Below are 13,238 nucleotides of genomic sequence, written 5' to 3'. Positions count from 1 at the left end.
ACAACCACAAGATCTATCAAAAGGCACAGCTGGCCTTGACACATGTCAAGGCTCTTTGTGACCAGCTAGAGCGTCTCACAACCGAGTTCACAACCATAGAAAGTCAGCCAGAGACAGAGGATGCAGGACCGCCACAGGTGGAGGCACCGACAACGCCACAACGCCCAAGCAGGACGACGTCGGCCCCTAAACGCAAGTTGAACAAGTCGCGTGCAAGGTCCGATTCAATCTCCGACGAATCTATACTCAATCCCTCACCTCAGCCAAAGCAAAAAAGAAAGAAATCCTTCAAATCAATGTAGTACTTTTAGCGGGCTACTAGACATATATTATTGTTTTATTATTGATAGACTATCTATCTACGATGAAGCTACAATGTAGCTAGCGGCGCGTCGACGTTCTCGCTCTCCCAAGTCGCGCGAGACGCGTGGCGGACGAGTGAGCCAACGGGGCGGTTCCGTCCGAATCAGGCAATCGCTTGGGTGCGCCGCTTGTCCCACATCCTGGCCTACCTAGCATCTTCTTTCCCCTCACTCACTGCCCTGTGACCTTCAGTTCAACAATCTGTGAATCGACGATGTCCTCCTTGACTTTCTCTTTCGGAGCATTCGGCGATATCCCGGCTTTAGCCCAAGTTGCATACTCATTGATCACTACCTGCTATCGTGCCTTCAACTCAGCCGACCAGTATCGCTCTCTCAAAACTGAAGTTGATAGCCTGTCGTGCATCATCGACTGCGCGCACACTAACATCTCTTCGGACGATGACGTGCACATGAGCCCTGCGACAAAATACGCTATTCACGTCGCCTTCTCGAGGTCGCGAGAGTCGCTGGAGAAGATGGGAAGATTGCTGAAGGGTTATGAAGGATGTGTAGGGTATGGCCGCAGAAGGAATTTTTGGAGGGACTGTGTTTGGAGGGTGATGTGACCTGTGTGTGGGGTGATGACGAAGGTGGAAGGGTTGAGGAAGGAGGTATTGGCGAGGATGGTGGAAGTGAATTTTATGTCGTCGTCAGCGAGGTATGTTCTCCCTCGAAAGAGGTTTTATTCCAACCGCCTCTCATTATCTCTGTTTTGCAGAGTAAATGAAGTGAATGAGAAGAAGATGGAACCTTCTTCCGTCGACAAAATGTACAGTACATCGACGTCGCCGAGATATGGCAAAAGAACTGAGGCCAATAGCCTTTCTTTGGAAACAGGTAAAGCTATTGGAAGCATGGTATGAGCCTTTACTTATCTCTATCATTTCAGGTTCAGACAACCTGTCTTCCACGCCGAAACTTAACCCGGACGCTGCGCAGCCAACCAATCTCTCCACCCCCTTCCAAGCACTCGGAGCAGGGAGCGACTCCAGAGACAGGCCGTCTCATGCTCTCACCGCTTCCACGAGCACAGTGGAGGAACTTTCTCCACCGGAAGAGGCCCTGACCATCGCGTCCTCAGAGATGAAAGCCTTCGGAGCATCTCGAACCAATACGAACGCAGCCGATAGCAACACACCATCTGTCTATCGTGGCACAAGGCTTCAAGTCGACTCTTTGGCCGACGCCACTCAGTTCACAGCTTCCAGCGACTCGACAAGCTGTCAGTCCGATTCATCCACCGACATCGAAGCTCAGCTTTACCATTCAACCACACCACCACTTCCCAGCAAATTTTCCGTAAAATGTCCTCCATCTTTGCCAAGGTCGTGCTTCTTTCGAAACAAGCCTGCCACTCTTTTCGACGTCGTAATGGTTTCGTCCCATCATCTGCGGTCGTCTGCGTTCCCTCTCATCATGGCTTCTCCTAGAGTGGATGGAAAGCGTCCTTATATTGGACCATCGACTCTGAGTTACGCACAGAGAGGTGTGGACGTGGCGAGGTTTTGAGCACCTAGGGTCTGGTAATAGTTATCGTGGTCGTTATGATTCAGAGACCGCCGATATGAAGTTGTTGGATAGTGTAGCTATGCTTTCAGTACTCTCAGCTTTTCTTTGATGGCTCAGTAACGTAACCTCGAATCTTCAAGGGTGGTTCATCCTCCATTTTCCGTCCTGAATGTCCTAAGTCGGTTTCAACGGGATGTGGCGTTCAGCGGCCACACTCTACAACTTGTTAGCGGGACTTGCCGGAGGCCCTTCTTCGATGACGACCGCCTTGCGACCGCCTCTCTTTTTCTCTTGAACCCATATCGTCCAACGACTCCGAACTGCTTTCGAAGTTGTAGCCCAAGTCAATACATGGAAAGTGAGGCTGCGTGACCTCGCTTTTAGGCACATTCAAGCTCAGGTGGGAGCTTCCAAGCTCGTTGAACCTTGTGCCTCTTCCAACGTCGTCTTCTCTGTGGATATCGAGGGCCCGGGAAGCTCATATGAAGGTCTCCCCGTCCGATTTTCAGGATTTGGCCCTAAAATATCTACTTTTTCGGCCGTATTTGGCCCCTACGAGCGCCAAGTATGCCTCCAAGGTTCTGCCAGTGCAGAAAACACTTAATTTGGGGGTTCTGCTTCGTTTCAATGAGAAAGTCAAGAATTCTCATGGGCAGTTCTCGAGATCGACCTTCCGAAATCCACCCCTCAAATATCCACTTCACAGGGAGACCCATACGAGCTTCCCGGGGCCTGGATATCGACGTGCTGAGAACCTCTCAGTATGGTCGTGAACTTTCTGGAAATTTTACCCTTGGCTGTGATGCTGTAATCACCAGACAGCCACCCATGTTATTGTCAACAATATTTCGAACTCCTGCGACGATCGAATGGACGTACAGGCTGTGTACACGATCGGCTATGCAGTCGCTACGCTTTGATTCTCGCTGATATATATTCTTTGCACATCTTGAAAGCCCTTCCTTTCTAGCGCCCACATCTCCTTTGCCAGTACTGTCTCAGTCTGTGATCTCACGATGTCTTCCCTATCTTTTTCCTTCGGGGCATTCGGCGACATTCTGGCTCTAGCCCAAATCACAACGACGCTCTTCAGCACCTGCTATCGTTCTATCAACTCCGCCGAAGAGTATCGATCTCTAAAGCGTGAGGTCGACAGTCTATCGTACATCATCGACTGTGCTCGTACGAACATCCATCTACACCTACACGACGATGACCGATTATGTCCGGCTACGAGACACGCCGTCCATAGCGCGCTAACGAGGTCGCACGCGTTGGTAGACGAGATGAAGGGATGTATGGAGAGCTACGAGGGATATCTAGGGAGCGGAGGGAATGGGAATGTTTGGGGAACGTGCGTTGGGAGAGTGATGTGGCCTGTGTGCGGTGTGGTGAAGAAAATGGAACGGCTGAGGAAGGAGGTGTTGGCGAGGATAGTAGAAGTGAATTTATTACTATCGATAGCGCGGTATATTGTCCTTTTCAGGCTTAGATTCTACCAATCACTGACTGCTGGACCTTGATTTGTAGAACACATGAAACGGACGATCGAAAAAGCGACCGTTCTTCAGTGAAAAATGCGCAGACCGTATCTGCATCGCCGACATACGACGAACAAACCGGGATCCAGAGCAACACTGCGGGCACAGGTATGCTCATATGGAAGCTGAATACCGCTCTATTTACTGATCTCACTTCTTACAGCACCAGATGCTCTGCCCTCCGAGGACAAAGTCGACCCAAATGCTGCACAGCCAGCTAATCTCCCCTCGTACCTCCAAGCTCTCGAAGCAGGGGCTAATCCTCCTCGTGAGGCGTACCATGCAGCGGCCTCCGAAGACCCCGTTTCTCATGATAGCAAGCCTCCACCAGCGTCCGACGCTTCGAATGGGGACAATGAAAATCTCAGTCTTGCTGTCGTTGCAGCATCTGACGCTGCGGAAGTCATGTCTCCAGAATATGCTGCCCACGATTTCGCCACCGACGTTGCATCTTCGCATAACGTGCCTCCAGATACCTCATCTTCAGCGATTCCAAAGTCTTCGTCGTCCAATACCTACGCTCAGAGTCCGAGAGACGGCGCCACCCTACCTGACCGTCCCGGAGTAGTGCCACGTCCTTACGCGACCACGGCTTTGAACGACTCAGATCGCCCGCATAACGACGCATCCGAAAATATTGACATCGAATCTCAACTCATCCTCCCACCATCGACAAATTTCCGTCCAAATCCTGCTCCCCCTCCTCTTTCTGTTCTCAAGGGCTGGTTCCCTCGGGATAAAAAGCCAGCGACAATGTTCGACCTCGCGATAGTCTCGTCATACCGTCCGCCATCGACTGAATTATCGATGATAGTTGCATCTCCTGGTGTTTCGGCGGATGAGAAGGGACACGATCTTGGACTTGAAATTGTTCCTCCGGTCTATGCGAAGAGGATGGCGGAGGTGGCGGAAGTGTGAGGAGCTACGGTCTTGTTATGATGTCATACGATTTTCGTTAGATTTGGGTGGTTCAAAAGTGTAATGTGTATGAAGACTCAATGAACAGTCGATCATCCTCTTCTCAAAGTCGACCGTGCCATGTAAGTTTGCGTGGCGCACATGGGCCACACCCAAACCACACCCGTCTATTTCGTTCGGACAATTCCGGAAACCCCTTTTCCAAACCCACCACCAAGAAAACATACACCGGTGGTCACTTTGCTCACAAAAAAGCGCTTGCGCTTCGAGAGACTCTTCGAAACTCGCGAATCCGAACCGATTGACGCTGATGTGACTGCTGGACAGCTTTGATGCATGCTGCAGAGTGCTGTAAGGTGCTGTAACGTCGTCAGGGTCTTCGAACTGAGGCTGTTCGTTTTAGTCCGTTTTGCTCTTCGACGGGCGATGCGTGCAGCGTGTAAGGCGGGCTCCTAGTCTCTGGAAGGATACCTTGATAGCTCTCAGCAAACGCTCGACACCACTCCTGCTCGGGCTCCCACTTCGACTTTGTACCCTAGTACTGGCTGCGTAGAGGGACTCGAATTCGTTCCTCACCAACGACTATGTCCCTCGCCTCCCCCGCCTCCTTCACATTCGGTGCATTCGGCGACATTCTCGCCCTCACCCAGATCGTCACCACTCTTATTTCCATCCTCATCCGCTCCCTCTCTTCCTCGCAATCCTACCTTTCCCTCGCACACGAAACCCAATCTCTAGCCTCGACGCTCGACTGTATACGCACCAATCTCTATTCGCATGTGGATTGTAGGTTATGTCCGAATACGAGACGGGCGGTGCATGAGGCGGTGTTGAGAGCGACGTCGGTGGTGGAGGAGATGAGGGGGATGATACTGGGGTATGAGGGGTGTTTTTGCGGTGATGGTGGGGATAGAGGTGGGGATGGGGGTGTGGGTGGGAAGGGGCGGATTGGGACATTGGGAAGGTGGGTTGGTATGATTTTGTGGTCTCTGAGGGAGAAGGATAAGGTTGAAGGGATGAAGAATGAAGTTATCGCGAGGATCGTGGAGATCAATATGTTGTTATCATTGAAGAGGTATGCCTGTCCCCCGACTCTGCAGACATTAATGGTGCTAACGGCTGCTCGCAGACAGAGCGAGGTGTCTGAGACGGAGATGGGACTCAGAACGAACACATTCCACGTTACTCGAAGACCTGTCGATTCTCTTGATCCGTCGCCGGCGTATCACGCTGGGTCGGTGGCCTCTACTGAGTTCTGTGGCGATACCGCCAATGACGACGTCTCGTCCTCATACCATCACGGTAAGTCCCCTATCTCATTCTTCTCTTCACATCCTTTTAGACGTACTCACGAATCCATCCTACACCAGCAGCCTCAACCATCAACGCCGTGCAAGACCGCTCAGAACCCTCAGACCTCCCATCCTACACACAGGCCGTAGCCGACGGCGCTTCGCCTCCACGACCACTCCCAGAGCCTGTTGGGCCGCCTGCGTATCTGACTTCGGACTCCGAGAGATGGGAAAAGTATACGTCGCCTTCGACTTCGACATCTTCGTTCTCGCACACGACTCATGATCCTTCTACGACCAATGGGCGTTTCGTTGAGGGGTATGGAGTCCAGTATGACAGTCAAGGAGACCAGCGGCCGTTGCCACAGCTCGTACTTGCGCCGCTAAGGAGAAACGAGACCGACGATACGTTTTCCGACGAATTCGTGCAGTCGCCAAACGAATTCGCGATCTCATCATCCTCTGTTACGCCGTCTCAATCGCCCCACGAAAACACGTCTTCCTATCGAAGTTCGTCGGCGACTCTCATCGGCACAGCAACATCCTTCTTCAGTTCGTTTTTAGCGACGGTGTCTGGAGAGGACTCTGAGCCTGTGGATGAAGAATCACAACTACCGAGACCCTCGGTCGATCCTCATCTCACATGGGAGGACCTATATCCATACCCTTCGTCTTCCCGATATCATCAATCCATATCTAACGCAGCCTCATGCACCAATCAACCCCCGCCGTTCTCTTTGTCATCGTGGACCGAAACTGGACAATCGGAGAGCGTGGGGATGACGGCTGCTTCTGATCAACCATGGCCTGGAATACGGTCTCAGATGGCGTATTGGGAACACAATGACGAGTATGATGCTGTCGAGATACCTCCTTCTGTTTACGTCTGGATGGGGAAAGGAAAGGAAGAGGTGTGGTAGGATGAGGTTCTCAGAAGTGGGGTTTTGTTATTCTATGATGTACTATGCCTATACCCAGAATGACGACGTTGTTTGTGTGACTGGAAAGAACAACGGTCTCCATCGGTCTACATGGATAAACTCCCCGTCAGAATTCGGCATCTAGGAAAAAGTGTGGCCCGTCCTTCTCGCCACACGAGTAGCCGGTTCGGAGACTCGGCTTACCGTACCCCGCAACCCCTGTCAGCCAGCCCGAGCGTCAAGTTCTCTCACCCTCAGCATCCTACAAAAGGCCTGTCCTCCGAGCGTCTCGAGCTCCCATCCCATGCTTATGTCTTCCATCCTCGCCCGTTCATTACGCGCATCAACCTCGACTTCAACTTCATCCGCACGCACGTCCACCCGTGCCCTCCGAACTCAACTCAACCTCAGCACCATCCGTCTCATGTCTTCAACCGCACCGAAACAATACGAGTACATTCTCACGTCGAAACCTGACCCTTCGGTCGCACTCATCACACTCAACCGTCCGAAAGCACTTAATGCTTTATGTTCACCGTTGTTCGATGAACTGAACGAGGCGCTGGCTGGCTACGACGCGGACCCGGAGGTGGGAGCTATCGTGTTGACGGGGTCGGAGAAGGCGTTCGCTGGTACTTTTCTTTCAATTTTTCTCGAAGCAATTAATGGTCATATGCTCATTGGAACGGATGTAAAGCGGGTGCGGATATCAAGGAGATGAGGGATAAACAGTGTGCGTGTCTTCCCTTGACTTTCCCTTGGCTTTCTCAACCTCACTGCGCCCACACACATCCACACACATTCGGATGTAACCAGTCTCGGACGTCTACAAGAATAAGTTCCTCGAGAACTGGACGGCCATCACCAACCTCCGCAAACCCATCATCGCCGCAGTGAGCGGCTACGCCGTACGTTCACCTCCACTCCTCCATCTTGCTCTTCCACAGACATTCACACGTCTCGTCCTCATCGTATTCCTCCAGCTCGGCGGCGGCTGCGAACTCGCCCTCTCCACCGACATCATCCTCGCCTCCCCCACCGCCAAATTCGGCCAACCCGAAATCAACCTCGGCGTCATCCCCGGCGCAGGCGGTACCCAACGCCTCGCCCGCGCCATCGGCAAATCACGAACGATGGAGCTCGTCCTCACCGGACGCAACTTCTCCGCGCGTGAAGCCGAGGCCTGGGGCGTAGTTTCTCGCGTCGTTGGGGAGGGAGAGGGCGAGGTCGTCAAAGAGGCAATAGAGATGGCGAAGGTGATTGCGGGGAAGGGACAGTTGGCGGTTCAGGCGGGGAAGGAGGCGGTGAATGCGGCTTATGAGGGGAGCTTGATAGAGGGGTTGAGGACGGAGAGGAGGCTTTTCCATATGATGTTTGCGACGAGCGATCAAAAGGAGGGTGAGTGGGTTCGTGGTTCTTTGTGATTGGCTGGAGTGGCTGATTGTTACTGGAAGGCATGAGTGCGTTTACGGAGAAGAGGAAGGCGAACTTTACGCATTCGTGAATTGTCGGTGAGACATAAGTGGTTGGGCGATCAAACGTTCAAGAACGATGATATGTAAGATATAATGCATCTATTCACTATTTGATATCGCATATGCACGAGCTGGCGCTGCATTCATCCGACCTTGGTTCAGACTCTGGGCATCTCCACAAAACCTAACGAATCAAGAGACTTCATAGCTACTGACCTACTCCCAGTCAAAACGCATTCAGACCTTTCCTCATACCTCTCAGTTCCTACTCATCAACAGACCTCAACATCAACACAACTCCAAACCTCACCGCTCCTGTAGAAAGTACGTCCTCGATAGCTCAACTGGTAGTGCTCCGTGCCCTTTGTGATCCATCATGAAATCTCAATGTCGATAAAAGATACTTATTCGCACCACAAACTCGGAGACTGGTTCGAACCCAGATCGAGGGACATTTGTTCCTAGAATGGCGACTTTTTTTTTTTTACACGGACTGCGAATATTGACGGTCGAAGTGATTTTATTTGGTATTTTCGAGTTTGGTGTGAAGTTGGTTTTTTGTATGGGGTATCACAAGTGGAAGTAGAGATTGGCGAAGGAGACAAGAGAAGGATGATGACCAAGGATTCACGGTGCGTCGTTCCTACGAAAATGTCACTCAAGATCTCAAGGCTTCAACCGTCTAACAGGACTACACATCCTTTCCAGCTTCAGAAAGCAAAGCCGAGTTTAAGCCGAACATGTGCATAACAACCCGCCTCAGCACGCATCCTCGTTCATTCCAGCAACCCAAAATACGTATCTTCCCTCATCTCCACCCTGCTCCCACCTCAACCTCGAACGACCTTCCATCACCCACCACCTCACCTCTGCCTCATCCTCGCCCCCAACGCCCTCCTCAACGCCATCACCGCCCTCCCCGCCGCGCTCGCCACCCGCTTCACCCCAGACCCCGCCCCGATCCTCGAAGCCCTCTTCTTCTTCGTCCTCGCTGCTCTCCGGTTCTTCTCGGCCATGCGTTTACGATCGGCAGTTGGAGATGGCATCATTAACATCATGGCGGCTGTGAGGTCGTCGACTGGGAGAGGGGAGGGATTGGCATGGTTGTGGTTATGGCTGTCGTAGGCGTAGTTCGTGTGGAAATGGGCTGACGAGTCGACGCTCGTAGGGATATGACCATTCGAAGAGAGCGGTGTGCCACCCGAAGTGAAAGGCGCGCCACCCTGTCCATGAACCGACTGACGATTATGATATGGATCCGAGTAAGGATACGGATTCAGACTCGTGCGACTCCTCCTCGGCGCAGGAGGAACGAGCAAACGTGCCTGCCAGCCATGTAACGGATGGTCGTACTCCTCCGCCACAGGACTGAGCTGCTGATCGATCGGCCTGTGCCGCATACTAGAGGCCGAATACGCTCTCGTCATGGAGTGTGAGGGACGAGGTCCGGGAACGGAGAGGGGTCGTTTGGATGGAGATGCGCCTGGGGAGGAGGAAGAGAAGGAGATGCGGTTGGGGTTGGAGTGAGAGGAGTGGCGGGGGGAGGTGAAAGGGTAGGTGGCGGGGTAGTCGTTCATTCTGTATTGTACATTGTGGGCTGTCGTCTCGGAGGACTGTCCCTGTCCTGTCTGCGACTCGGGAATGTGATGGTGATTATGGTTTGTCGATGGTGGCTCTTCCACAGGTGTCGTTGGGAAGGGGACAGAGTTCGAGGGAAGACTGTTGTGGCGAGAGCGGGCATCTGTATCGATGCGTGGCGCTGATGAGGCCATGTCCGTTAGTGCAATGTCGTCTGAGTGGTCGAAGCAAAGACGAGCTGGGTTGGTTCAAAGCGAATCCGTGCAAAGGATTCATGAACAGAGAAAGCGGCCATATAAGAGGCGGATGAGTGGTGGCGGCAGATCGTGCATGTTCGACATGAGGCGAAAGCAAGGAGGATGCGTGCAGCATGCCGCATGAGCCTGCACGTCATGACATTGAGATTAAGTATAGTAACATCGCTGTGTTCCGTCTGCGTCGTTGAAATCCAGTATATGTTCCGCGAAAGGGCTGAGGAGGGCTGTGCATGCACACACCGAACGGCGCGAAAAAAGGAAGCTATTATGGGAATATTAGCTGATGAAAACGTAGCCAGCGTGTTTGATATGTGCCATGAGCCTGGATTGAACAGGCGACCTCCAGAACTTCAGTCTGTTGCTCTCCCAGCTGAGCTATCACGGCAATAACACACCGTCTTTGTGTTCTGGAGTCTACACAAATCGTCCAAACGTCACTTATTACACGCTGGGACTGAAAGATACGGACCATCGTCAGGATGGCTCTACTCGTAGCACATATCTACTCAAGTCCTTATGTAAACGAGCATAAGCAGGTCAATCTCAAGCCAACATCCAACCGTTCGTTCCAAACCTCTTCATCCGCATTGCCGCACTTCAATACGTCCATAGTATCACCCTCCCGGACCGACACACATATACGCCCCACTGGCATTCGCGCAAGGATAAACCCTCTCCATCCTCAGCCCACTAATTCTATCAAAAATCACAAATCCTCTCTCTTCTCATAAATTTCCATCGAAGGCCTCACACCATCCATCCTCATCTGTCTCGCCACCTCTTCCACACCGTGCATGACGCGTAAGAGGTTCGCGCCCGTGAATCCTGCGAGGTCGAATTTATCCCAGCCGCGGGAGTGAAGCTCTGCGACCTGTGAGGTTTATGATGGGGAATGAGGTAGTGGTGTTTTGTGTTGAGTATTATGTGGCAATGTTTGATGCGGGAAAGGGATAGTGCTGATGACAAGGCACGTACGAGGTTGGCATATTTCGATACGTCTTCCAGTCCCCTCGGAACCGTCGGGATTCCATCAAAGTCACTACCTATTCCAACACTGCACGATTCAACGTCAGAATAAACTCTAGTAGATATACGGAGAGAAGAAAGGGATGCGGGCGTGAAGACTCACTATTTCCTGCTCCCCGTCACGTTAGCGACATGTTCTACGTGATCAGCCACAGCTTTCACGTCCGCCTTGCCCTCTTCCGCGACGAAGCCCGGATAAAAATTAATCTGCAATCCACAACCCAATCAGCACATTGCATCCTCCACATCAACAAAAACGCCCCAAAGATGAACGAATCCATCGAAACGTACCATAACAACCCCATCCACCGCTCCCCTGCCCTCCCCCCTATCCACTCCCAACCTCTGCAACACAAAATCAGGAACGTTCCTCGCGACGTCCCATACGCCCCTCGCACTGCTATGGCTCCATATCACGGGCGCGCGGGTGAGGTCGAGAGTTTGGAGGGCGGTGGAGTCGGAGACGTGCGAGATGTCGATGAGCATTCCGAGGCGGTTGAGTTCGTGGACTAGGGCGTGGCCGAGCGGGCTGGATATTATGAGGTGGGACAGTTAGTGGTTTTTGTGCCATGCGACCAGGCGAACGGGAGAGGTTGGAGAGGTTGGAGGTGGTGAGGTGGGAAGGGTGGGACGGGTGGAAGGTGGAAGATGGAAGGGAGGTGGTGGCACATACGATAATCCGCCATGTACAGGTTCGATGCCGTCGATGAAACCCCCTGAATCTGCGAATGCGTTGTGGCACATATGAGTGAGTGTCACGTAGCGGACGCCTAGGGCGTAATATTGGCGGAGGACGGCGAGGGAGTTGCCTAATTGATGGCCACTGATATTGCACGACGGATAGCAAAAACCATCAGTATGGCGATATTTATTTGGAGGCGATCAAACTGGAGAGGCTTCTGTGAGAGGTGTGTACGAACCCTTCGACGCCGAGCAAGGAAGCGATCTTGCCCCGACGGACTATGTCTTCGATGTTCGCAGCAGTGAAAGCTTGCTCGAAGGTCTATATTCGGTGCAGATCAGCATTGCAATGATCAATCGTATAATGTCCAAATAACGCACGTCACCATACTTCTCGATCAACAATTTCGCTACATCGATCTGCTCCAATGTATCCCTTCAAGTCCCCATCTTCAGCAACCCTTCAAAAAACAAATGTATAGAGCGACCTAAACCGACACTGACTCACCTAACAGTCCAACTAGGCCACAAAAACTCCGGGCCTTCCTCCCATTCCGTCTTCCCCGGACAATCGACATAAACGCTCCAGAAGAAGCTACCGACACGGCCTTTTTTCAGTCGTGGGATATCGACCTCGCCCGGCATGGGCGATTCGAGGTCGAAGGAGGAGATGTTGTTGTGGTAGAGATTGCGGACGAGGTCGGGGAGGTCTGTTCAGGAATTTAGGAATTGGCATCGGCATTGGCGGAGTCGAGGAAGTGAATTGAGTGATGACGAACCGATATGACCGTCCTGGTGAAGACAGCCACCGGAGCAGGAACATGCATGAGTGACTCCAATCAGCTCAAGAGGACAAGAACCGAGTCGAGCCGAACAATACAGCACAGCGCTGGCAACATGCAAAACAGCAAGCAAGCACTCACGATCACAGGCGCCTGACTCAACAGTACCTCTGCTGCCTGCCTCGAGTCCCTCGGAAGTCCACCCCAAGGCCACCCACCGCTCAAATTCTTCCCTCCATCCTGAATCCTATCGTAGTGGAACAACATCAAGCATAAAGCCAGTAGGAACACTATGATCAGGACGAGGTTAACGCAAGCGCGGACTGGACTCCGAGCGTAACCTGAGTCTTCGTCGTCGATGTCATAGATGTTGCGGATGCGGTCAGAGGACGAGCGTAGGAGTGGGTCACGCTCGGTGTGCGGCGGTGGAGGGATTGAGGCTGGGTTCGGATCCGGGTTCTCCATCCAGTTCTCGATCCGGTTTGGAGTCGGGACTGGTGCTGTGGTCGGGGTTGGTGCTGGTGTTGGTTCTGGTTCTGGTGCTGGTGCTGGCGCCGATTCTTTATCTTGTTCTGGTGCTGGTGCTGGGGTTGGGACCGGTGTCGGTGTATTCAAACCAGAGTTATTGTTGCCCTTAGAAAAAGCAGAGATTTCTCGAGGGTACGAGCCACCAGGAGTGCTCGCCCCTAGCGTGTTATTATCATCGAAGTCTGGGGCGATCTCCCGAGGACGTGAGGACGACATGAGGACGACTCAGGCTGGAGATTAAAAGACTGTTGCCAAGCGTGGTAGGATATGAAAGTAGGGGCTAAATGTGCAAGTCATCGGTCTGGGGATATTTATGTATAAACTGAGCACTAGCATGATAGCAGGTGACTGCGTCCATGAACTCTG

At 52.5% G+C, this 13,238-nt stretch overlaps 6 protein-coding genes and 2 non-coding genes across 8 annotated transcripts; 5 read left to right on the top strand and 3 right to left on the bottom strand.

Moving 5' to 3' along the window:
- Positions 1-544: 544 nt before the first annotated feature.
- Positions 545-1,874, top strand: STEHIDRAFT_143056 (uncharacterized protein; the record flags this gene model as incomplete). Its single annotated transcript, XM_007310894.1, has 3 exons — positions 545-1,023; positions 1,084-1,202; positions 1,255-1,874. The coding sequence occupies exons 1-3, from the start codon at positions 947-949 to the stop codon at positions 1,872-1,874; spliced, it is 816 nt and encodes a 271-aa protein (XP_007310956.1). The 5' UTR covers positions 545-946.
- Positions 1,875-2,860: 986 nt separating this feature from the next.
- STEHIDRAFT_172946 (uncharacterized protein) lies at positions 2,861-4,333 on the top strand (the record flags this gene model as incomplete). Its single annotated transcript, XM_007310893.1, has 3 exons — positions 2,861-3,342; positions 3,405-3,523; positions 3,579-4,333. The coding sequence occupies exons 1-3, from the start codon at positions 2,891-2,893 to the stop codon at positions 4,331-4,333; spliced, it is 1,326 nt and encodes a 441-aa protein (XP_007310955.1). The 5' UTR covers positions 2,861-2,890.
- Positions 4,334-4,917: 584 nt separating this feature from the next.
- Positions 4,918-6,545, top strand: STEHIDRAFT_163221 (uncharacterized protein; the record flags this gene model as incomplete). The annotated part of the gene is made up of 3 exons (XM_007310892.1): positions 4,918-5,408; positions 5,463-5,635; positions 5,707-6,545. The coding sequence occupies 3 exons, from the start codon at positions 4,918-4,920 to the stop codon at positions 6,543-6,545; spliced, it is 1,503 nt and encodes a 500-aa protein (XP_007310954.1).
- Positions 6,546-6,969: 424 nt separating this feature from the next.
- STEHIDRAFT_135564 (enoyl-CoA hydratase) lies at positions 6,970-8,049 on the top strand (the record flags this gene model as incomplete). The annotated part of the gene is made up of 5 exons (XM_007310891.1): positions 6,970-7,177; positions 7,243-7,284; positions 7,362-7,453; positions 7,529-7,943; positions 8,000-8,049. 5 exons carry the CDS (start codon positions 6,970-6,972, stop codon positions 8,047-8,049), a joined length of 807 nt encoding a protein of 268 aa, XP_007310953.1.
- A 300-nt stretch (positions 8,050-8,349) lies between these two features.
- Positions 8,350-8,472, top strand: STEHIDRAFT_t310. The gene has a single exon. It is a non-coding gene; the product is annotated as a tRNA-Lys (tRNA).
- Positions 8,473-8,743: 271 nt separating this feature from the next.
- Positions 8,744-9,792, bottom strand: STEHIDRAFT_172944 (uncharacterized protein; the record flags this gene model as incomplete). The annotated part of the gene is made up of 1 exon (XM_007310890.1): positions 8,744-9,792. The coding sequence occupies one exon, from the start codon at positions 9,790-9,792 to the stop codon at positions 8,884-8,886; it is 909 nt and encodes a 302-aa protein (XP_007310952.1). The 3' UTR covers positions 8,744-8,883.
- Positions 9,793-10,167: 375 nt separating this feature from the next.
- STEHIDRAFT_t293 lies at positions 10,168-10,240 on the bottom strand. Its single transcript has one exon. It is a non-coding gene; the product is annotated as a tRNA-Phe (tRNA).
- Positions 10,241-10,445: 205 nt separating this feature from the next.
- On the bottom strand, positions 10,446-12,761 carry STEHIDRAFT_87915 (uncharacterized protein). The gene is made up of 10 exons (XM_007310889.1): positions 12,486-12,761; positions 12,342-12,354; positions 12,071-12,272; positions 11,944-11,998; positions 11,802-11,884; positions 11,555-11,704; positions 11,173-11,410; positions 10,985-11,088; positions 10,831-10,909; positions 10,446-10,726 (listed from the first exon to the last, which is right to left on the bottom strand). Exons 1-10 carry the CDS (start codon positions 12,609-12,611, stop codon positions 10,562-10,564), a joined length of 1,215 nt encoding a protein of 404 aa, XP_007310951.1. The 5' UTR covers positions 12,612-12,761; the 3' UTR covers positions 10,446-10,561.
- Between the last annotated feature and the right edge of the window lie 477 nt (positions 12,762-13,238).

The sequence above is a fragment of the Stereum hirsutum genome (assembly GCF_000264905.1).
Source record: "Stereum hirsutum FP-91666 SS1 unplaced genomic scaffold STEHIscaffold_22, whole genome shotgun sequence".
NCBI classification, from domain to species: domain Eukaryota; kingdom Fungi; phylum Basidiomycota; class Agaricomycetes; order Russulales; family Stereaceae; genus Stereum; species Stereum hirsutum.
The sequence above is the reverse complement of the archived record's forward strand: the minus strand, read 5'-3'. Positions and strand labels throughout refer to the sequence as shown.

What these genes read in the sequence shown, in the direction of transcription:
- STEHIDRAFT_87915 (XM_007310889.1), bottom strand. Translation starts at nt 12,611, where the DNA reads ATGTTGTTCCACTACGATAGGATTCAGGATGGAGGGAAGAATTTGAGC. An exon ending in TGGCCTAGTTGGACTGTTAG is followed by an intron (nt 11,999 to 12,070) that starts GTGAGTCAGTGT and finishes GGGGACTTGAAG; the next exon opens with GGATACATTGGAGCAGATCG. An exon ending in CGGTGGATGGGGTTGTTATG is followed by an intron (nt 11,089 to 11,172) that starts GTACGTTTCGAT and finishes TGTGGATTGCAG; the next exon opens with ATTAATTTTTATCCGGGCTT.